The 22,645-nt window shown below is 43.5% G+C and overlaps 3 protein-coding genes across 3 annotated transcripts; 1 reads left to right on the top strand and 2 right to left on the bottom strand.

The window, feature by feature from the left end:
• Positions 1-5,243: 5,243 nt before the first annotated feature.
• Positions 5,244-7,806, bottom strand: LOC139830234 (hsp70-Hsp90 organizing protein-like). The gene is made up of 5 exons (XM_071818239.1): positions 7,792-7,806; positions 7,373-7,435; positions 5,983-6,153; positions 5,815-5,894; positions 5,244-5,596 (listed from the first exon to the last, which is right to left on the bottom strand). Exons 1-5 carry the CDS (start codon positions 7,804-7,806, stop codon positions 5,533-5,535), a joined length of 393 nt encoding a protein of 130 aa, XP_071674340.1. The 3' UTR covers positions 5,244-5,532.
• Positions 6,016-12,236, bottom strand: LOC127347858 (uncharacterized). The gene is made up of 9 exons (XM_071819376.1): positions 11,959-12,236; positions 11,592-11,753; positions 11,103-11,234; positions 10,137-10,276; positions 9,536-9,646; positions 9,250-9,375; positions 8,281-8,426; positions 7,792-7,893; positions 6,016-6,153 (listed from the first exon to the last, which is right to left on the bottom strand). The coding sequence occupies exons 1-8, from the start codon at positions 12,101-12,103 to the stop codon at positions 7,857-7,859; spliced, it is 999 nt and encodes a 332-aa protein (XP_071675477.1). The 5' UTR covers positions 12,104-12,236; the 3' UTR covers positions 6,016-6,153; positions 7,792-7,856.
• A 1,685-nt stretch (positions 12,237-13,921) lies between these two features.
• LOC127296410 (autophagy-related protein 9) lies at positions 13,922-20,993 on the top strand. Its single transcript, XM_051326474.2, has 10 exons — positions 13,922-14,132; positions 14,762-15,392; positions 15,489-15,809; positions 16,917-17,139; positions 17,361-17,540; positions 17,625-17,831; positions 18,347-18,424; positions 18,497-18,567; positions 18,659-18,769; positions 19,813-20,993. Exons 2-10 carry the CDS (start codon positions 14,818-14,820, stop codon positions 20,792-20,794), a joined length of 2,748 nt encoding a protein of 915 aa, XP_051182434.1. The 5' UTR covers positions 13,922-14,132; positions 14,762-14,817; the 3' UTR covers positions 20,795-20,993.
• The last annotated feature ends 1,652 nt before the right edge of the window (positions 20,994-22,645 follow it).

The raw sequence follows: 22,645 nt of genomic DNA, 5'->3' as shown, positions 1-22,645 counted from the left end.
CAAGGCCGATCTTTGGGATCGGCCCCCAGAGATCTATGGAGGAACATTGCAAAACCTTCATTAAGTGATTCAATCAACGTGGAGGCCGATTCCAGCAATCGGCCAAAATTATCCTCAACATACGTTCTGCCTGTGTTCAACGCTGATCTAATGGGCAGCGGTTTTACGTCGGCTGGTGAGCTGGAAGAAATCAACATTTGGTCCTAACGGAGCCGACGTTCAAGGATAGTGCCTTGGCTAACTACAGAGCCGGTATCCGCAGTAACCTGGCAGATTCGGCTCGGGGGGCACCTAATCGGATGAACATGTGCGATACATGCGCAGTGAGATATTGGGGGCCGATAGAAAATCGGCATGCGCAGTGAGATATTGGGGGCCGATAGAAAATCGGCCCATAAAAAAAAATTCATGATACAAAGCCGATGCACAGTCATCGACTCTAGCACAGATTACACAACATCGGCTACCTTGGTCTTCAGTTCAGCTTCAAGGCCTTCTGCTTCCATCTCTTCGATGAGCCGATCTTGGTGCCTTTCTCTTCGAGGATTTCCGACACCCTTTGGCAAGGTCGCCAGTCCAGCAGTACTGTCAGCAGCCTGTTGGTCTTTGCTCATTAAGCCGTCAGTTATTCGTCTATGACATCGGTTTTTGACGGAAGAAGAGACGATCGATGGGGGCAAGTTTAGCTGGCTCGGCATGGTGGACGATCTGAACGTCTTTATCTTTATCCTCGCCTTGACTGAGGCTCGGGGGGCAGCTGGCCTGGTAGATGCTCTGTTTTAAAAGCCGATTGGGGTGTCATCGGTTGGTCCTTCATCGAAACCTTCTTCAAAAATGGGAGTTCACGCAGAAGTGGAAGAGGCAAGGCATCATGATGGAGGATACTGCGACGGTTCTGCTCTGCCACGACATGACCCGACGAAGGAAAGGCAAAATGATTTTGGAATTGTCATTTCCAAAACCAGGGGGGCATGTGTTATCACCAGAATTTGACCGGATCAGAGGTGGGCCGCGATTGGAGATGGGCTTGAAGAATATACATGGAAGGAATACATGAATCGGCCTTATATGCAAAGTTTGGGCTAAAATTGCCCGTGTATTTGTATTATAGTAGATTCCGTGTCGGTTAGAATTAAGATAGAGTTTAGCTCGTGCACGGTTGGGATTATTCCCACGATTAGAAAGTCTACGGACTATAAATATGTATCTAGGGTTTATGAAATAAACAACAACCAACGTTCAACCAACAAATCAATCTCGGCGCATCGCCAACTCCTTCGTCTCGAGGGTTTCTACCGGTAAGCAACATGCTGCCTAGATCGCATCTTGCGATCTAGGCAGCACAAGCTCCACGTTGTTCATGCGTTTCTCGTACTGAAGCCTTGTTGATGGCGAGCAACGTAGTTATCATAGATGTGTTAGGGTTAGCATAGTTCTTCGTGTAACATGCTATCGTAGTGCAACCCTTGCATGTCTAGCCGCCCTTACACCTATCTTAGGTGTAGGGGCGGCACCCCGCTTGATCTTTATTTAGTAGATCTGATCCGTTACGGTTGCTCCTTGTTCATCAAGGATTAGTTTAATATCTGCAATAGTTAGGCCTTACAAGGGGCTGGAGGATCCAGCGGCACGTAGGGTGTCGTTTGCTAGTCCTAGACAGGATGTTCCGGGGATCAACCTCGTGTTGGTTTTTAGGCCTTGTCTAGGATCGGCTTACGATCACCGTGCGTGGCCGCGAGGCCCAATCCTGAGTAGGATGATCCGATTATGCGGTGAAAACCCTAAATCGTCGTAGATCTCATTGGCTTTATCTTGATCAAGCAGGACCACCATATATTCGTGCACCTCGTACGAATCATGGGTGGATCGGCTCCCTGAGCCGATTCACAGGATAACCTGAGAGCCGATCGAGGCTCGTATTTAATGTTTACGTGTATGCCATGCAGGAAATTAAGCGAGGCATCTCCATCACCTTCCTGACCAGGTATAGGTCAGGTGGCACGCCCTTGCATCAGCATCGGACGTGTGACCAGAAGGCTTTGCGGGCCGTCGCTCGGAGGGACCTCGGCCAGCCGCAGCCCTAGGTTGTTCCCGGCTCTACGGTGTTGTCCGTCGCTGCCCGCCGGTGGGTTTCTGACGACAACACTGTGATCAGGTCAATTTTAGATGATATTAGCGAGCTTAGCAAGAACTTTATTTCTTTTAGAATTTGTTTTGTTCGGCGTGAAGCGAACCAGGCGGCTCATTCCGTTGCAAAGTTCGGTTACTTGCATGGGGAGTCGGTTTCCGGGGGGCTGAACCTCCAGACTTTTTAGTTCACAGCCTCCAGGCTGATTGTATTCCTGTCTTGGTGAATTAATAAAGGTTGTTTTAAGTGTCAAAAAGCATGTACGTCCTAGTAATTGGTTGCAGCTGGTTTACTGGAAATGGTGCTTGCATGCCATCCTTGACCGCCGTGGATGATCGGGCATAAGGGTGCAAGGGAGGCCGACTGGGGCGAGTTAATCTCACATGCTAGCAATTTTGGAAGCGTGTGGACATACCCGAATTGTTCACGATGCTGGCGCTTATTAGTGGAAAGGTTTGTTTTAATGATTAACCATTGGTGCCACACCGTGTTTGGGCAAAAGTGTTCGAGCCAGAGGTTGAATTGATCACGGCTGTTCATCCAGGCTAGCAAGAGACAGATGGATTTTCTCCTTTGAATCGATCGCGCCAGGGACGGAGACAAGAGGGGGGGGGGCAAACACAAGCCATGGCAGCTCCTTATTTCTGTGATTTTAGCTAGTTCTACCCCCTCATACTAAGATTGCCCCCCTTATACATCATTCCTGGCTCCGTCCCTGGATCGCGCGCACAGGTACGAGATGGCTCATGGCTATATATATGTATGTAGCAGGTACCCCCTATGGTCTCCACTTCGCCATCCTTTGCTTCTCAATCGATCCCACACTATTCTCCATTGTCTGTAGCTAGCTAGCGGTCGCCATGGCTTCACATCTGGAGTACACTGCTTTTGCCGCCACCTATGGTTGCTTAGGAACAGTGATCAGAGCATGGACCGCCGCGCGGCTCTTCGACGACGAGTCAGAGTCGAGGATACTCATACAACAAAGGTAATGCCTGGTAAATCCATATATAGTTATGTATTGTTGCAACTGAAATTGGAATTTGACACAGGATCAAATGCATGATTAGATTTATGACTAAGTTTATTTTTGAAACTGCAGTAAACTGGTTTATCAGATGAATTTATGCACTAAAAAAGTATCAAAGTCTTCATAATTATCTTTCCAGAGACCCCGATCTTCATAATTTTGGATTAATGGTTGTTGAAATATCACCAAATCAGTGCCGCTATTCCAGGATTTTCAGTATAAACAGATGTTTGTTTCGCGAGAATCTATAGTATTTTCCACAGAAAGTAGGTAGATAATTTCCTTCTGATCTTCATAATGTGCACTTTTTCTTGATTTGATGAAGCGGGTCGAGATTTGTAGCGTATAACAAATATGCCATGAACAATTTTGAGAATTCAAGTTAAAGGAAAGTCGATTTCATTTATGATGTCCTCTCATATATATTGTTGGTAGGAAATAAATACTTATTTCTCTTTGAATTCCTCTACTTTGTGTATTAGTGGCTCCTCGTACCTTCTAATCTCATGTTTCCCAAAGAACTTCATCCATGTTTCTATTTTTCGAAATTGTTCATGGATCTTGTTGTCTGAATATTTTTGGAACTGAAACTTCTTAAAACTAGTGAATACTTGTGTATAATAAATGAAGCTTCACTCGTATATTTATGAACAACTTTGTCGAATCTTTCAATTATTTCTTATCTACTTGCTTTACAATTTTGTGTGGAATATTATTAGAACTTGATTCCAGGAGAACTGAGAGAACTATTTGAGTGAAATATATTTGGACTTGTAAATCTCATTGTTGCATGGTTCAGTTCTGTTGAACTTGTCTCATAGTTTGTGAAATCTTTCTTTACTTTTTTCGGAACCAGTTGAATTGGGGAACCGTATTTAAAAATATTGTACTAGTGGTAAAGCTGTGTAACAGATGTAACGTTTCCCACAAACCGAAGCTAAATTGGTGTGCTATTTCTGTGCAACCTAAGTGAGTTTGATTTAAAAAATAGTTAGTGAAAGAGATGTTATATGTGAAACTAAGAAAAATTCTTGAAAATTTATTGTGAAATATTCATTACTCATTCGATCCATTTGGCACTAATGTGAAACATGTCCAACGAACTAAAACACTAGAAGGATTCCATGGTAAACTTATCAAACACAAGCCTATTTCCCATGCACTATTAAATCACAGTCAATCCATTTGAAACAACTATGAACCATGCCCGACGAACTAAAACACTAGAAGGATACATGGTCAACTTGTGAAACGGATGAAGGATTCCATGTTCAACATGTGAAGCACAATAAAATAGCCCATGCATTATTGAAACATCCTCCATTCATTTCTAAGTAATGTGAAACATGGACATTGAACCGAAACACTAAAAGGATCCTATAGTGAGCTTGTGAGACACGATATAATAGTTCATGCATCATTGAAATATTTGTGAAACATTGGCTTCATTACGGAAATGAAACAAGTAGCTAGATTATTTAAATGGTCTTCCATTTTGTGAAACACAATCAAAAATTCCATTCATTACTGAAACAACGTCGATCCATTTGGAATAAATGTGAAAACTGACTAGTTAACTGAAACACTATAAGTATTCATGGGTAACTTGTGAAAGGGTTGAAGGATTCTATGTTAAACTTGTGAAACACAATTAAATAGTCTATGGATTAATGAAACGCCATGAATTCATTTGTAACTACTGTGAAACATGTATGATGAACTGAAACACTAAAAGGTTCCCATTACCAAGTAGATTATTGAAATAGTCATCCATTTTGTGAAACATAGTTAAAAAGGCCATTCATTATTGAAACACCTTCCATCGATTTGAAACTAATGTGAAACATGTCCAACGAAATGAAACACTAGAAAGATTTCATGGTCAAGTTGTGAAACACAAGCCTATTGCCCATGAATTATTGAAACACCGTCCATCCATTTGAAACAAATGTGAAACATGCAAAGTCCTAACAAGTGTAGATCTTGAAAGAAATGGATGAGGACCTTGGTAGTTGACTTGCTTTAGTCAACTCACCACATGCCATCAATCATAACGAGACAAGGAAGCAAAGCCTAAAGCGGGAATATAAACGCAGCACATCATACATATCCAACGAAACACTCATTTTGACGCCAAAAGCAACCATCCACTTTCACTTGACATGGAGTTTCTACGGAAACCCTGCGTTCAAACTTGGAAGTGTTGGCATCTGACAAACCACAGTCATAAGGCTAACCAATGCCATTGACAAACTAGAGTCATAAGGCAAACTAGAGTCATAAGGCATTGAGAACTCTAACCCTAACACTTGCAGTACGGAACTACTATGGCATCCAAAACGGCCAGTTCAATCCAGAGAGCGGCCGTTTTCCTCTAACCAGATGGCTTTAAGCTTTTCCTAGCAAAGTGATCCTTTTTCATTGCCTCAACTGCCTCCCTGCAAAGTGAGCAAAAGTAATTCCATGTTCAATGCCTCACTTAAACTAGTCTGTAAGTATCTCTGAATAAGCACAAAACAAGATCTTGTCCATCTTCTTCACCCCGTGCATTTATGTTGTCATTCTTTCTTGTTTGGTAAATAAATTTTACAGGTTAAAAATCATAGACACAAGCATTTTATGCAAGTATTATGCAGCATAATATAAGATAAGTTACCGTAATGCTTTCTCCATATCGGCATTTCCAGGGTCCAGCTTCAGTCCACCCATGAAAACATCGCATGCTTCTTTGTACTCCTATTGGTAGAAAAGCAGATTACAAATGGGAGGTGACATATAAGTGCAAAGTGAAAAGGGAAGTGCAATTTAAAGTTATTTGTTTGACCTTGAGAAACATGAGAGCAACTCCTTTCCTGTAGTAGCCTTTTAGCCATCCAGGGTGCAATTCAATGCATGTATTAGCATCAAACAAAGCCTTATGTGCTTCAGTCATTTGCATATGGCAAAAGCTCCTGTTTGAATACAGTGTTGCATCATTAGGGTCCAGCTCGATTGCCTGCGTCATAACAGAGAATTAAAAATAGGGAGAACCATAGTAATATCGAATAATTTTTTTATCACAAACAAGAAAAAGTGCATATATCTTGTTGACAATGTATGGGTGACAACAGCCTCATTTACTCAGCTAGCAATAGAACACATGTTCTATGTCTACAGCAATACATACAGGTCCGGTGACGCACTGACTCTTCATGATAGTTCTACACTGAAACCTGATAACCAGGGTTTCTCAAACCATTCTGGCTTCTTTCTAGAGGGCTGCTGAAGCTGATTTGAATTTTCAGTTGTTACCAGCAGTTGATGGCTGGCGAAGGTTTTCAAACAGTACACAATACATGTCAAACTTGGCTGGACCCTGTAGTACTATCGTGGGACCAACTAGATGATAAAATCACATGGCTTAGTTTGCCCTTCGTCCACAAAGGACCAACAACTTGGTAAAACCCCAAATGATCCAAAAGTACTAAATTCAATAAAAATGTCTTGTTTATATTATTTTAATGATTTCCACTCCTCAGGCACGGGAGAAGACCCAAATGCCCTCCTTCCTCCTCTCTGACACAAGCTGCCACCGGACCTCAACGTGAGTTGCTCCTAGTGTCGCCCCAGAGGCCCAGACACAGCAGCAAGTACATCTTGGAGTGGATGTCCTCGATGGCAATCTGTAAGCCTCTGCCACCTGGACGTCAGCATGAACCTGGAGCGAGACTCACAATGTAGTCGGAGACAGGGAACAAGGCGACCACTCTTGAGCACAACGCCGTCAGAGACAGGGAACAAGGTGAGCACACCTGAGCAAACAACGCAGTGTCCTGGTGGCACGTATCAGAGGAGGCAGCACAGCCCTGAGCGCAGAGGGAAGAGTGTACCTGGAAGGCTGGAAGTGAAGGAGGTGACTGAAAAGGTCGAGATGGTGGTGGTCAGAGGAGGCACCCGTGAAGAGAAGTTAAGCAACCCCTTGCACTCGGCGCCCAACAATCTTGCGCCAAGAAATCCGGAAAGGTGGAGAAATAGAGAGAAGAGTAGGGGCAGTTTGAGCTTTTGGTGTCCGTTTTGAGGGCCCACTTAGTGCATAATACTTAAATTATTGGTTAGGGTGTTTTATCAGTGGAAAGTACTATGGTCCATTTGGGGGTATCACCAAATACTTAGTTCCTGGAGGGCAAACTAAGATGAGGCATTTTATCAGATCTCATAATTTAGCACATTATTACCTGAAATCCGAACTCCTCGGAAAAAAAAGTGATATCTGTGTTAATCAGTGGATATTCTACAGTCTTAAAATGTAGGAATTATAGCAAAACAGAAGCAGAAGCTCGACTTCTGTGACGCAGCAGGAATTTTTTTCTTTAATTGTACCATGAATATGAATCTAGAAAAGAACTTGCTTCCAAATAAACAAATTGTGTTCTTTTTTATCAGGTATTGTCATTTTGCAACAGCAGTTATAGAATGAAGAATCAAAAGATAAAGATAGACTAAAGAAACATACTACTTCAACACATAGAACAGGTTGGTATGATTGAATATGCCTCACACCACCTCTACTATTCCTGACATTACTTCTACTATCAATAAAGCATTAGAGTAGCATTACTAATAAATCATTCTCGCATTACTACTAAGTACTTACCTCGGTGTAGAACATTGACGCTGCACGATAGTCCTTTCTCTTAACAGCTTTCTCACCACATAATTTCAGCTGGGCTTTAGTATTGGTGTCATCTTGCTCATTCTAATTCATGAAAAAAATTAAACCAAGTGAAATTTAGACACGAAATGACCAATATTTACAGAGACAAACAATAAGTTTTCATGTCAAGAAAGTTTAAAGTAGTTTGACCAGACAGCTTCATGTAAAAATAAAAGATCAAACAAACAACTAAGTTTAGTTTCTGGGCACCGCACCCTGATGTGTAATTAGGTACGAATTATTTTTCAAGAAATTCAAGCTGGTCCCGCTGAAAAAATTCTGGAGCTGATCACTTTGCAATGCGTAGTTAGGTATGTATAATTTTTCTTGATGAAACAAATATCCGTGGGTCGTGGCCTTGTGGGCATTAGGCATTGAATATCTTGATGAAATATAGAATCATCCAAGTACATAGAATTCAATTCATACCCTGGGCTGGCAACACTTTGAGGAGCAAGAATCCCTTCCACGGTCCAGTTTGATATTGCTCGAATTGGAGAAGTTAAAGGAAATAGTAGTTCCACATGCTTTCTTCTTCCACAGCTTGCTGCGATTTGTATTGGCATGGCACCACACTGTGAAGTAACAGAAGGACAAAACATGAGTAACATGATTGAATAAGAGAGGAACTTATTAAATAGGTACTATAAGAAAAACTAATGTAGACCTAGTCCAGAATCACGCCAGTATTCATTACACAAAATGTCTATATAACATGATAAGTATAATACTCCCTCCAGCCCAACTTAATTGGCAGCTCAGGAGTACACTTGTACTGGACATAGTGTATGGTTGTGCCAATTAATTTGGGCCGGAGGGAGTAGCTTAAGTTATACTGGCCATTACATGACCCACCAACTCCGAAATGTCATTTGAGGTACTGTTTCAAGAAGTGTCAGCTTCGCTCCCCAAAATCAAGAACATATACATTGAAAACTAATTGGAGCATGTGAGATCTTCATATGAACTTCTAGTTCCTCATATTAAGAGGCTTATGCACTACCAAGCATAAAACTATTTCCTGAAGTTTGATCAATATCTCAAGTGTCAAGTGGCCACAAAGAACAGCCTGGCCATTTGGTGCAAATGTCCAAATAGTCTTGCCCTAATCTATCAGAATATAATCTGAGAGGATTATCGTTCATTTGGTCATGGGACATTAAAAGCAAATGCACCAAGGGAAGGCTGCAATAGAGTCCCATGGTACTGGTTTATGGAAGTGATTCATCCACATACTGACTGGATGGCAAAGGCAGATGTCCATGTTTAGAACAGAAATAGGAAGATGGGGTCTGTACTACTAGACATGTATCCAATCCCATAGATAAACTGATTTAAGAAAATTCGAAGTACTATAAATGCAAGTAGGTAGAAGAATGCAAACCCAAAAATACTCACATGGCTATTTGGGATATTAGGGTCTGCACCAGCCTTTAGCAAGTACTTAATGCAGTCAGTTAAGCCATGGGTAGTTGCCACCACCAGCGGAGTGTCGGGATTAGTAAAATTTATATCAGCACCTGTCTGTGAATATGGATCATACGAAATTAAAAGTCGGCGACACTGCAGTTTTCAACTTTTCATGAAAATGGATTAATCACACAAAGAGAAGTACATATTTTTTTTCTATAAAGGACTACCCTTCAATAAAAATACATGAAGTCACAGTGAACAGTGGACAGACCTCAACAAGAAGCTTCGCACACTTCAGTGAAATGGATTCAGGTAATCCTTCAGAAGTAGCATGTAGAGTTGCAACCAGTGGTGTACCTAAAACTTCTGAAACTTTGTTTGGCTACAAGAAAAGATCAACTTTAGTGGGAAAAGATTAACTTAATATATTACAGAATAAGCCAGGTATTAAATTCTGGGTCAAAAAAGTCAGCAATATAGAGAAAATTATGACATACAGACTTGTTTCCATACTGATGAATCTCCTTAATTTTATTAAGTAGGGAACAATTATAGGCTGACAATTCGCAGTACATTTGTTTAATAGATGGCCAAGTCTCAGGCGCGAATGCCTTTTTTTCAGTTCAACCATTTATTGCATACTATATTACTATTAGACAAAATAACACTTTGTTACATTGAGTGACAAACCAAATAAGAAACAGCACATGGTACACCAATAATTTATCGTATCTCTTCATAAAGGTAGGGGGTTCCCTAAAGCTGTAAGACCATTTGGCATATGTATGTATCTGCTATGACATCTACATGGTGGTACAATCACACTGAAAGGAAAAAAGCCTTTGTAATAAACAGTGGAATTTAATTATTACATCTGCATGATGCTCCAACAAGACTTTGATGACACTGGTCTTCCCATAGGCAGCAGCAATATGTAGTGGTGTCCCATGAAAATAAGCTATATCAACACTAGCTCCTCTAGATAGCAACAGGCTTGCTGCTTCGTCATGCCCTAGATAAAATTCACACAGAAACACAACAAAATGTTACCGTGAAAAAGGGGAATAACATTTCTCCGACGACAGAACACATTCTTAAAATATACTATCGATAACTACCATTTTCATGACTTAGCTAGAGGACAAGGGTGCATAAATTATGAAGATTATTTGGTGGAACTGTTTAGGACACAGAAATGCTATAGAGAGCACAAAGAGCAAGAACATGATGTCATTTTGTATAACGAGACACAATGAAAGACATTAATTCATGTAGAAGTGCCACCATCCCCTGGATGATCCCAAGATCCAAACATATGTGAGTGAGTTCCTCTGTTGTCACAGAAGTGCAATATTATGGAGAGCTAGTTAACAGAACTGAATGCCATCTAGGCCGGTTTAAAAGATACTTATATAGTGCGGTTACGCTTGACAGGTTTGGACATCACAAAGACCAGCAAGGACTGGTTAATACAGTCAAATCAATATTGTTTTTTCTCTTATGAACTTCTAGCAACATGGAAACCACGCTTTGGTAGATGTACAAGAATTCAAGATCTAAATGGAGCCACAACATGGAAACAAATCAATATTGTATACTGCCCAGTAAACAATGAACCCTTCATCTTTACACTGCAACAAACTAATAAGTGTAAAGTCTACAGAGAAAAAGCTAAGTATCAGCAGAGAGGATACCAAAAAAAAAATTGACGAAAGGCAGCGGAGCTGCTTTCAATTCGATTAGATAGGGAAAATGTACAAACAGGAGTAACTCATGTGCTACAAGATCAAAAGCCAAAGAATGCTAAAGGAAAAATAAAATAGGGAGAAGAAGGATACCAAATTTTGCAGCACAGTGAAGAGGAACGGAGCCTGCGTCATCTTTTTTATTTGGATCAGCCCCATGGTCGAGAAGGTACCTCACAGCATCCATTTTTCCATCCAATGCAGCAGCAGACAAAGCAGTTACACCTACCAACAAAATCAGAAGCAGATGAACATGTGTAGTCAACTAGTCACCAACATATCTCTCTCAACTAAAGGACGGATCTATATTAAAGCTCTAACAATGTACTCATGCCTCGTCTATACAATCTACAGCTTCAGCAACTAAAATGCGAACTTCTACAATGAATAAGCAAGGTAAGTGACTAGTGAGGTGGCCACAAGTCCACAATCCAGAGTCAAGAAAGAGAACGAATGCAGAAGTGGGATGATAACAATGCTGCACGCTTGAATATACATAAATGCTGAGATTGTGCAAGTGGCAACATTGCAAAATTGAGCTCATCAGAACAGACATTGACTCAATCTTAAGCACACACTTACCAATTTTACTTCCGGCATTGATGTCAAAGCCGAGCTCCTCCACCATGCACCTGCACACATCCACTCTTCCCAGGCGCGCGGCGGCCTGAAACGGCCCCAGGCCTTGGATGGACACATCGGCAAGCCACGCCTTCTCCTTCGCGTCCTTTCCGCTCGCCAACTCTTCAGCCCCACCGCCACAAATCCACAGGTAAGACACAAACACGGCACTACATTACAAAGCGAAACAAGCAGACGCATGCGCAGACCCGGACCCCATTCCCGCCCAAACCCTAGCAAATGCGAGACCGCATCGGAGGGGGCGGGCGACGCGCGCCCGTCCACGGCGAAACCCTCGATAGATGGGTGCGAAGAGCAGATTGCTCACCCCTGAGGCGGCGGAGGTCGCCCTCGGTGGCCGCATCGAAGAAGGCCGTCTGCGGCGAGTCACTGCTGGGAAGCCCGCCGTACGGAAGCGCGCGCCGGAGAGCGCTCTCGATGCCGAGCCTCATGTCGAAGCCCGAGCCGTTCATGGTCGCCGGCGATGGCCTGCTGTACTGGGGATGTGGGGCTTCGCCTGGAACCGCCGGCGCCTCGAGCTGCCGTTGGGTTTGGGGTTTACTTTTTTTTAGATGGGTTTGGGGTTTACGGGACCGGAAGAAACGCCGCTGAATGCTTGTTGTTTGGATCGCAGTTTATAAGACAATCTTTAGCACATCCCATAAACTAGGGTATCCAAAAAGCACGGGCTCAGATACGAAACACAAACTACGTAATTTAATTTTGGTTCTTCGCAGAATATCTTACAATATACATAGTTCATCAAACTAAAGCTAATTGAAGCTCAGTTAAAAAAAAGCTAATTGAAGCTGATAAATAGCAGAGATAATTAAACCTAAAATTTAGATATTTCGCAAAATGATGCGGCGGCGGAGACGATGCCACGATTGAGTTTCACCAGTGACGCAGAACGATGTGGTTGCGAAGCATCACCGGTGATGTCATTCCCAACCGCTTGTTGGAGTACTCAAGACGTGCCTATCGTTGCCAAAAGAGGCGGCACACCTCGAACAGGGTGTCTTGGAACAAGCTGCGGTCCAGCTGGTTGTCGTTGTAGTCGTAAGCACGGTGGTGCTTCCGCTCCTCGCGCAGCCATGCACAGCGACCGGTTGAATGCCCGCCGCAACACCGCCTCTTTGTATTACGGAGAGACGAAACCGCTCTCCTCCTCGTCATCCTCCTACTGCTCCGCATCCTCGTCCTCGCCGTTCACCTCCAAATCCTTATCGCGATCCTCATCCTCATCCTCCCCGTCATCCTCCTCGTTCGGAGACACCGGATACATGACGATGCACCAGTGTTCGATGGCCCAGGAGCTCTCCTATGCGGGTGAATGGAACTAAGCTTAGTGTGTGTCTCAGGAGCTCTCCCATAAGCGCATTGAGCTACCACGCTAACTGGCGCCTCCCCGAGCGACGAGAAGCCCCCGAGCTACGAGATACAGCCATACTAGTGTCTAGTGTGCTCTCAATTGCTCGCTAGAGGCGTCGGGAGTGCGAGTGATTTTGCATCATTGGAGGTGAGGTGGCAGAATGGAGCTTTGCTACCTGATACCTCCCCTCTGGCCTGGGTATATAGGGCGTCAGCGGTTAGGGTTTCAGTCTAATAACGATAGTTTTGTGAGCCCTTGATACACGAGGTTGGGCGGCTCATTTCCCCCCACCCCTTTCTCTCTCCACCCCTTTCTCCTTGAGAGTCGTCTCTCTCTCTCATCCCTGCTCCTCTCCCTTCTCCTCTGGCGGCTTCGTCGGGCAGAGCGGGTGGGGGAGGGGAGGCCGGCCTCCTCCTGTAGATAGGGTTGGTGATATGTGTAGCTTTAGGCGTTTTGCCGCTGTGAAGGATGGTGTTATGCCCCGGAGGTTTCCCTCGTCTGTGCCATCACGCGGTGCTGCGAGGTCGCTCAGATCTGCTCGCCGTTGAGTCACCATGGTTGTGGTTGCATCCATGCAATACTACATGATACGGCATATAATACCCCTATTCTGGGTAGTCTTAGACCCTTTCCTAAGTTTTTGGGTAATGTTTATTCTAAATAGTCTGAATATCAGTTAGCTAAGGAAACTGAAAAATCGCTAAGGAAATAATTTAGTAACGTAGTGTCTAAAACCTTAAACGTGCTGTGCACGTGGGTGATTAAGCATCAAACGCAAGCCATTACGATTCCCAATCAACCTGGAGGCGACCAACGCAACGCACAGCAAACGGAAAGGGAAAACCCCGGATAAAGGAAAGGAACAAAAGTAGGATTCCCTTCCCCGTTCCCGTCACGTCTCTCCCCAAACGCACCGCCTCCGTCTCCCTCTCATCTTCGTCTTCTCCCACCGTGCGTGCGTGCGTGCGATTCCCCTTCCCTACCACCACACCAGAAGCCGCAGTCCACCGCAAGTCACCTCCGCCCGCGAAACCCTCGCCCAGTCGCCCGCCGCCGTCCCCGCCTCCCGCAGCCCGCCCCTCCATCGGGCGCGCGCGCGCCGCCGCCGATCGCCGGTGCCCATCCATCAGGTCGGTCCTGGACTCCGCCCCTCCCTCCCTCTTCCTTCTCCGCGCGTAATCTGTTTTTTTTTTCGATTTTCCGATGCAAACCAGTTGAGGTAGGTTCGGGTGTCTTGTATTAGTCGGAAGAAGAATACCCTAGTTAGTTGTGATGATCATGCGTTCACACGGTGGTTCGGTCGCTTGCCGGTAGTGATTTTGCTGGGAGCTAGCTCAAACGTGTTGTGTAGCTGCAGGGCTTGAGGTCCAGACCCATGGATTGCTTCGCTTGATGATAACGTAGAAGATTTGGAGGCAGATAGTTACTGTGCTGGTAGCGGTCGATTGTCCGGATTGAAGGAATTTAAGTCTTCATTAGTTTGGGTGGCATATGTTTGCTGCTGGTCGGCATTGGCACTTAACATTGCGAAATTCCATCTGTTCATAACTGCTTGTTGCTTGTATGGTCACCCTGTTTGCAATGTTTGTCCAACCTAAATGTACTGTTACACCTGTTGAGAACTTGACCTTGGATTACCCCAAGTCTGTAGTGATGGAAATCATTACTCCTAGTTAATTTCCTCGTACTACTTCCACTGATGTAAAGATTGGCGGTATGAAAAATACAATTACTAAATTCCTTTCGGTTTCGCTTACAGGTGATTTCCTGTGGCATGGCAAGGATACCAACTGGCCATTGCTTCTCCTTTCATGAATGATGTCCTTCCCTCCGAAGGACACTAACACGCACACAGTATTCAAGTGGCCCTGGAGGAGAGAATCGCCGTTATCAGCGCAGCTTCTCATCGACATTCCGCCCGAAATAGAGCTGTCCGACTACCAGAGATTGCCAGGTTCTATCAGTGACAGCCCATCCAGACTTCTCCATGGCGAGAGCGTCAAGGAAGAGCCGATCCCCGACCTGGATATTTTCTTCGAAAGGCTTTACGAATACTTCTGCGCGAAAGGACTAAGGTGCATCGTCATCAAATGGATAATCGAGATACTTAATGTGCTGTTTATGGTGTGCTGCATCGGGTTCTTCTTCTTGTATGTCGATTGGAACGCCCTTGGCCACTTGAAGTGCGGTGTTGAGGCGCTCGAGTCCGGGGAAAAGCCATGTGATCTGATGGAAGCTATTAAGCGCAATCCACTAGTGCCATTCACCTTTCCTAAAATGATCACTGTTGGATCGATGGTTATATTGGCAACGTATGGACTTATCAACTTCCTCAAGTTCTTTGTGCAACTGAGAAGTACACTGAATGCGCGTGACTTCTACTATAACAGGTAATGTTTCAGATTAATTAAAGCATACATGTGTGTTTTACCTCACAGCAGTTAATAACTTTTCCCTTGTTCCTTTTTTTTTTTTGGTTTGTGTAGTCTCAGGGTTACAGATCTCGAGATTCAAACAATATCATGGCCCAAAATAATCGAGAAGGTTGTCCTGCTACAGAAGTCTAAAAAACTTTGTGTTGTTAGGGATCTCTCAGAGCATGATATTATCATGAGAATAATGAGGAAAGAAAATTACTTGATAGGGATGGTGAATAAGGGCATTATCTCATTTCCAATTCGGCCTTGGCTACCTGGTGCTGGTCCAACTGTCAAATCTCATGTGCATGATAGGAGAAACTATGTGATACTTCCAAAAGCACTAGAATGGACCTTAAATTGGTGCATCTTCCAGTATATGTTTGACAGGTAAGGCAGTTGCTACCTCAGTATTTTCAAGCTATAACTAGTGTTTAGTAATTGATTCATGCAGACTAGTATTTAACTATTTCAATACTAATTAGTTGTCTGCAATTCTTTTCGCTATCGGATGATCAAGCTATTTATTTTATTTTCTACACTATATCCCTGCTTTCGGTAGGAAGTCAAGCAAGCCAAACACACCCTAAAGCAGTCCATATAAGCTGTTAAGCCACTGCCTTATTAAGCACTCTAATGCACAGGGGGGCACAAATAAGGCAGCTGTACAGTTGATACCAGTCATGATATGACGATTTGTGCCTTATCTTTTAATCGTACTAAACCCATGTGGTCAGGGGGGCACAAATAACGCAGCTGTACAGTTGATGCCAGTCATGATATGTGCCTTATCTTTTAATCGTACTAAACCCATGTGGTCAAAGACACATGACACCACATGTTTAGTGAAATAGTTAGTTACATGCTGCTAAATGATTATTAGCTGATGCAGAACATGCCCAAGCTCTACTACTTTACTACTCCCTCCGATCCATAATAAGTATCCTGGTTTTAGTTCTTTTTAGTCAAATTTGAACTAAACCATGACACTTATTATGGATCGGAGGAAGTAATAATTTTCTAGATAACCAGTTACAAAAAATATGATTTATTTAGTTAGCTTAAATAGTCACTTCACGTAGTGGAAACAATCTATGATGGATCCGATTTCTGCACACTGGTTCAAATATTATCCAACAGCTCATGCAACAGTATCCTATGGTCAGGATTCAGGATCCTTGGTGTATTCCTCTATCCCCTGGGACATGGATCAGATCAGAAGGATTGGATTGAGGGGATACAAGGACATACCAAGTAATCAGCATGTATAGGATATTAGGATACATTGCCTTAGATGTTAGCACCTACAGGCTACAGATTCACCTGTATAGATATTTCTCTAGTTTCCAAATTTTACATGATCCAGTTGTAGCAAGAACTCAACACATTGCTTTGGGATTGTTCCATTGACTCTTTTGGTTAACTAAGTTTTCTCTTTTGGTAAACTTTAGTTCCTTACGCAGTTATACTGAATACTCGTATCCTTTGCTTTTGCAGTAATTTCTGTGTTCGAAAAGATTTTCTAACAAGCCCAGCTGTGTTGAAAAAACGACTTGTCTTTGTTGGCATTGCAATGCTGGTTCTGTCGCCCTGCCTTGTAATTTTCCCATTGGTGTACCTCATTCTGAGGCATGCTGAAGAACTTTATAATCACCCCAGTACAGCATCATCCAGAAGATGGTCAAACTTATCAAGGTGGATTTTTAGGGAGTATAATGAGGTAGCTTCTTATGCAGAACTCATTATTATTTGTCATTACTACTACTAGTAGTCTAAATGAAACGTTGGACCTCTCTGCATTCCATGTTTCACAGTTTATATGCATTACTACTTAGTGGTCCTCGTATTAGCTATGGCTGCAAGCTACTTGTGTCTGTTGAAGCATTTTATATGCAATTTTTCTTATCTGTCCCTAAAACTCAACTGTTTACACAATTTCAGGTGGATCATTTCTTCAGACATAGGATGAACAATAGTGCCGTGCATTCGTTGAACTACTTGAAGCAATTTCCAACTCCACTCATTTCTATCATAGCAAAATTTGTATCTTTTGTTTCTGGTGGTTTGGCTGGTGCTCTTATAATCATGGGATTCCTGGGAGAATCCATTCTTGAGGGTCATGTAAGCTCTTTATTTGCACTATTTTGTTTTCTGTCACTTGCAGTTATTTCACCTTCTAAATATTCACATACGTAATTTTTGTAGATTTTCGGAAGGAACCTATTCTGGTATACTATTGTTTTTGGAACAATAGCTGCTATAAGTCGAAAAGTAGTGGCTGACGAACTTCAAGTAATTGACCCAGAAGGGGCCATGTGCCTCGTTGTCCAGCAAACACATTACATGCCAAAGAGGTGGCGTGGGAAAGAAAGCAGTGAACTGGTTCGGAGAGAATTTGAGACGCTATTTCAGGTACACGTGCTCTGGTGCTGTTTTGAATTAGTAGTATTTAAGAGGAAGAGTTGGCTGACTGTTGTACATATACCTCAATTTAAACAATTAAGTTAGGTATACAAGTATTAGGTATGCTGTGCCATTTGGCTTTAGAATTTCACGGTCATTCATTTTGTTGGAATCCATCACCAGTTTTTGTGATTACCCAAGTCACTGCATTATTAAAAAAATGTTGCCTATGAGTTATGACACAGTCTTTTATGCGGAATTTGACAATTAAATTAATAGGTGAATATAGAAGTTATTTTCATCTTTTTCAGTTAAAGTGATATATCTGAAAAGATTGAGATTAGTTTTGGCGTTTAGATTTACAGGACTCCCGGTAGGGCTCTCTCGACAACCTCAATCTTAATATCTGCCACCTGCATAATATTTTGACCGATATTTGAGATCAGGGATATATGTGTATTGGCTATGTGGTTTACCTTTTCTATTATAGCTCTGAGAAGTGCCTTGTTAAATTGTGTATGCAGTATACTGTAGTAATGCTAGTAGAAGAGATGGCCTCCATTTTCATCACTCCTTACCTGCTCATTTTTGAGTTACCAAAGGTAATGTTCTGAACTACCTCAATAAATGTGTTCTTCTAAAGTTTCGTGACAGTTACAGATTCTTATTTACAGCGTGTTGATGACATTCTGCGCTTCATCACAGACTTCACAATTTATGTAGATGGGGTGGGAGATGTATGCAGGTCTGCTGAAGCTTCTTCAGATTTATGTTTTTACCATCTATCCTTGCTAGTCTGCAAGAGTTAACATCATTGATTTGCTGTGTTTCAATAGTTTAAGCGTGTTTGACTTCAGAAGACATGGTAATAGAAACTATGGTTCCCCATTTGATGCACCTAAAAACCTAAGGAGCTCCCAAGGGAAAATGGAGAAATCATTCTTAAGGTAACAACTATACTTCCAAATAATTCTAACTAGGTTGGTGTACTTAAGTACGAGTATCTATTCTCTGTGAAGTTTGTCTTTTCTTCTGGGGTTAACATATTTAGCTTCTTGCTCGTCGAACAGCGAAGATGTTAATATATCATTTTATTAACTACCTGTCTAAATTGGGAAATGCACTTTGGCTCATAGGAGCATATGCTCCCATTATATGAATCCACATTTCAAAGTGTCAAAAAATTTTAAACTAAATTTTTACATGTACATCTAGATATTTTATGTTGGTACACAAGTTTTTTTAAAAAAATAAAAACAATTGTGGCTCCTGTAAAAAAGACAAGTTTTGATGCTATAACACGACTACGTACAAGATATTTTTTTGTCTTTTTTGTACACGTCATATAAAATGCTATTTCTCCACGAAAATTTGTGCACTAACATAGAATGTCACGATGTACACCAAAAATTTTATATCAGAATTTTTTAACATTTTAAAAATTGTTTTTTAATTATTTTATATAATGAGAGCATTTGCTCCTATGAGCCAAATTGCCACCTCCTCTAAATTGTGCAAACAAAATTTTACTAGGGAAAGTTTATGCATAATGTTTCCTATAAAGTTGAAACAATACATATTTTCAACGCTTAATTGAGGTAAGGCATAGTATATAGCAGAAAGTGCTTTTTGTCCTAAGATATGACGTAAGTTGATCATTGCCACTGTCACGTTGTCCTTCTCTTCCTGTGATCACTCACTCTATGGATGTAGTGAGACGATGCAGAAGTATAGCACTGATCCTATGACATAAGTATTGCAAGTATCATCCACTTCTTAAAAAAAAAATCTAGTCCACTGTTCTGATCATATGACATAAGTATTGCAAGTATCATTCACTTTTCTTCTAATCCAGTCCACTGTTCTGATCTTGTGACATAAGTATTGCAAGTATCATCCACTTTTTTTTTATCTAGTCCACTGTTGACACTGTACATTTCCAATTATGTAGCAACATTGAAGCCTAATTGTATTACATGATTATTTGCAGCTTTCAGAGTGTTTATCCATCATTGGTGGCAAACGTGCATGGCAAACAGTTCTTACAGAACCTGCAAAAGTTCAAGGAAAGGCAAATACGCCAACAGGCTATTGCACAGTATCAGGCAATGGAAGCATCAGGCTTTGTGGATAGCACAGGTCAAAGGGATGATATCTTCCGTCAGCTGCTCCCAAGTATAATCCGTAATCACGCCGATGCCATCCCACCTGCTGCTTATAACTTTGGCCCATTAGGGTTGCTTGACACGGATCAAAGAACTCATCCGTATATTCTGGATTGGTATTACATGTGCCATTCACCGCACACGGATAGAGCAGAAGCTTCTCTCCATTTCGATGAAGAGTCCCCTGAATTTTTTCAGAATACGAGTCCACCAGGAAGGGAAACATCTGAAATTGAAGAAGCTGAAAACAATTACTCGGAGGTGTACGGGAGAGCTGAGAGCCATATGGGGGCATCAACATCAAGCACTTTGTTCCGGCACGCTCCTACGAAGCACCATGGTAAAGAAGATAGTTCAGCGGGCAACTGGTGGGGGCAGGCCCCTGCATATCCTCATGATCCGCAGCAGGATAGTTTCGTCGAGCCTCCGGAATTTGAAAAGCATAATATGGCCGCGCTGGGCAGTTTCCTCGAGCCTCCAGAGTTTGGAAATCGTAACATGGCGCGCGACAGCCGTTCCAGTCATCACAGTGGCGATATATCAGAGGGAAGCGAGGGAGATCTGGAGCAGGGCGACAACAGAAGCACCAGCAGCAGCAGCTGGAGAAATCCCCAGACGCTTGCGAGGACGAGGTATATGGACGACTCTTACATGGAGGAGGAGGATGGGCTGGACCTTCATTTCGCTGACAAGGATGAGGACCGGCGACCTGGCGGAGCTGATGCTTATGACCGCGCACCAGCTGGGCTTCCTGTGCGAATAATACCTCGCAGCAGTGACCCCCTCCCTGTAGACTGGCAGAAGTAGGTGTGCTTGGTTGTGTGCTGTCGTACGTAATTGGCTGTGTGAACCACGCCTCCACTTCATATAAGCTGGCAAATGGCCACAAATTCTTTTGTACATACGGTCTGCAGATCAGTTACCATTGTATATACCCTTGTCCAGCCCCTTTTTACGGGCTGGGGAAGAACCATTCTTTCGTAGCACGAAGTGCGTCTGTTATTTACCTCTTCTCGGTTTTCCTGTGCCACCCAAAATCAATCGATCTTTCGTGTGTTTGGTACTTATTACTGTATAAGCCTTATTATTATTCGGCTGTATACAACGTGTAACACCTTCTGAAGTACTAGAGTATTTTCTCCTGAGATTCTAGCGTTCTTTGACAGACCAAAGGAAGTAATCCGATGCCTGATGATACTTTGGGCGACATACGGCATGGCGCGGGAGGCAATCGTTGCTTCTGCTCCGCTGCTGCTAGCCATGAGCAATCATGACGAACTGAGGATGACGCCTCTCTCCGTTCCTGGGGAGGGCAGGCACTGGAGCTCCGGAGCCGTCGCTTTTGACGCCCCGGAAATAACCAAGTTCTGGAGTGCACTCCTCTTGCTGGGCAGACAACTAGACAAGGAGCCAACAGCTCCAGCTTCCTTGTCGAAATCGAAGCCAGCAGAAGCGTCGTCCTTGGAGGCCGAGGCCGCCTTGGTATAGTAGGTAGGCAAGCAGAAGCTGGCCTCGTACGCAACGCAGTGTCCTGTCGAGTCCAGACCCCCCTGCAGGCTGCAGCTGGACATGTAGATGGACACGCTGGACCAGCTTCAGATCTGGGCCGACACAGCGCGAGGCGTCCCCTGACACTGCCACCTAATCATGGCACCACCGGTTTCCCCCGTGGCCCGGTACATGAACTGGATGTGTATCCCTCGTCCAAGAGCAGGAACAATACGCAACGAACATTTTTTCCTTCCCTTATGACGGTTCCAACTTGCTTGATGATGATGATGGTGTAACTTGATGATGGCAACTTACGATGATACGATCCAGCGCGTGCAATTTGCAGACTGGGCTTTCGCCCAGTTGCCAACTTGGTTTGGTCGCGGATTAAACGGTAACGATGGCGGCCGGAGCCGTGCAGCACTGCAGCTGCCGACGTACATTCTCTACCTAATTTCTGGCGAGGTTTGGGTTGCGATTTCCCGCACGTTTTGGTCCCCGTGGACGCTGCAACCACCGGTCCTTGTCGCCGATCGGAGTGAGTGACGAGGAAACTAAACTAACCGATCGCCACCAAACCACCACCAGAGCCATCTCACGTCCCAGACCTGACCTGCCTCGAGATCTCTCTCGAGAGAGATTGGGGAAGGAAATAAACTTGTTAACCGGTCGTTTTCTCCAGCTGGTCAGATCTACCAGCGCAGCTGCCCCGGAAGCAATGCGATCTCGGGCGTATCGTCTGCACTCTGCACCAACAAGATTATGGGTGTTCGATCGACGGCAGTTGGGTAGTGGTTGTGTCCTTTTCTTTCGGTTGGTTTGTTTTCTTGGCCAGAGCGTTGCGATCACTATCAGTTCCTTCTGCTTCTCCTGCATGGTTGGGCTGGTTGGTCTCCAGCGTCGGCCGCATTGCAAGCACAGCCTTTGTGTGCCGAGTAGACTCTAGCGAGAATTCCCGTGAAAGCGAGGCACGAGGCAGGTATGAATACGTGGATTCGGCTGCGGCGACGATAGCTTAGCAAGCGTTTTGTATGCTTCTTTGTCCGGGGACAGGGCCGTGAGCCCATATGTCACGCGCGGACACCTCACGGATCATTGGACACATTGGCAACCAAGTCAAGTGCTTTTCTACACTCTGAATTTGGGAAATGCACTGAAATGACAGAG

This window comes from Lolium perenne, chromosome 4 (assembly GCF_019359855.2).
Source record: "Lolium perenne isolate Kyuss_39 chromosome 4, Kyuss_2.0, whole genome shotgun sequence".
In the NCBI taxonomy this organism is placed as follows: domain Eukaryota; kingdom Viridiplantae; phylum Streptophyta; class Magnoliopsida; order Poales; family Poaceae; genus Lolium; species Lolium perenne.
The sequence above is the reverse complement of the archived record's forward strand: the minus strand, read 5'-3'. Positions and strand labels throughout refer to the sequence as shown.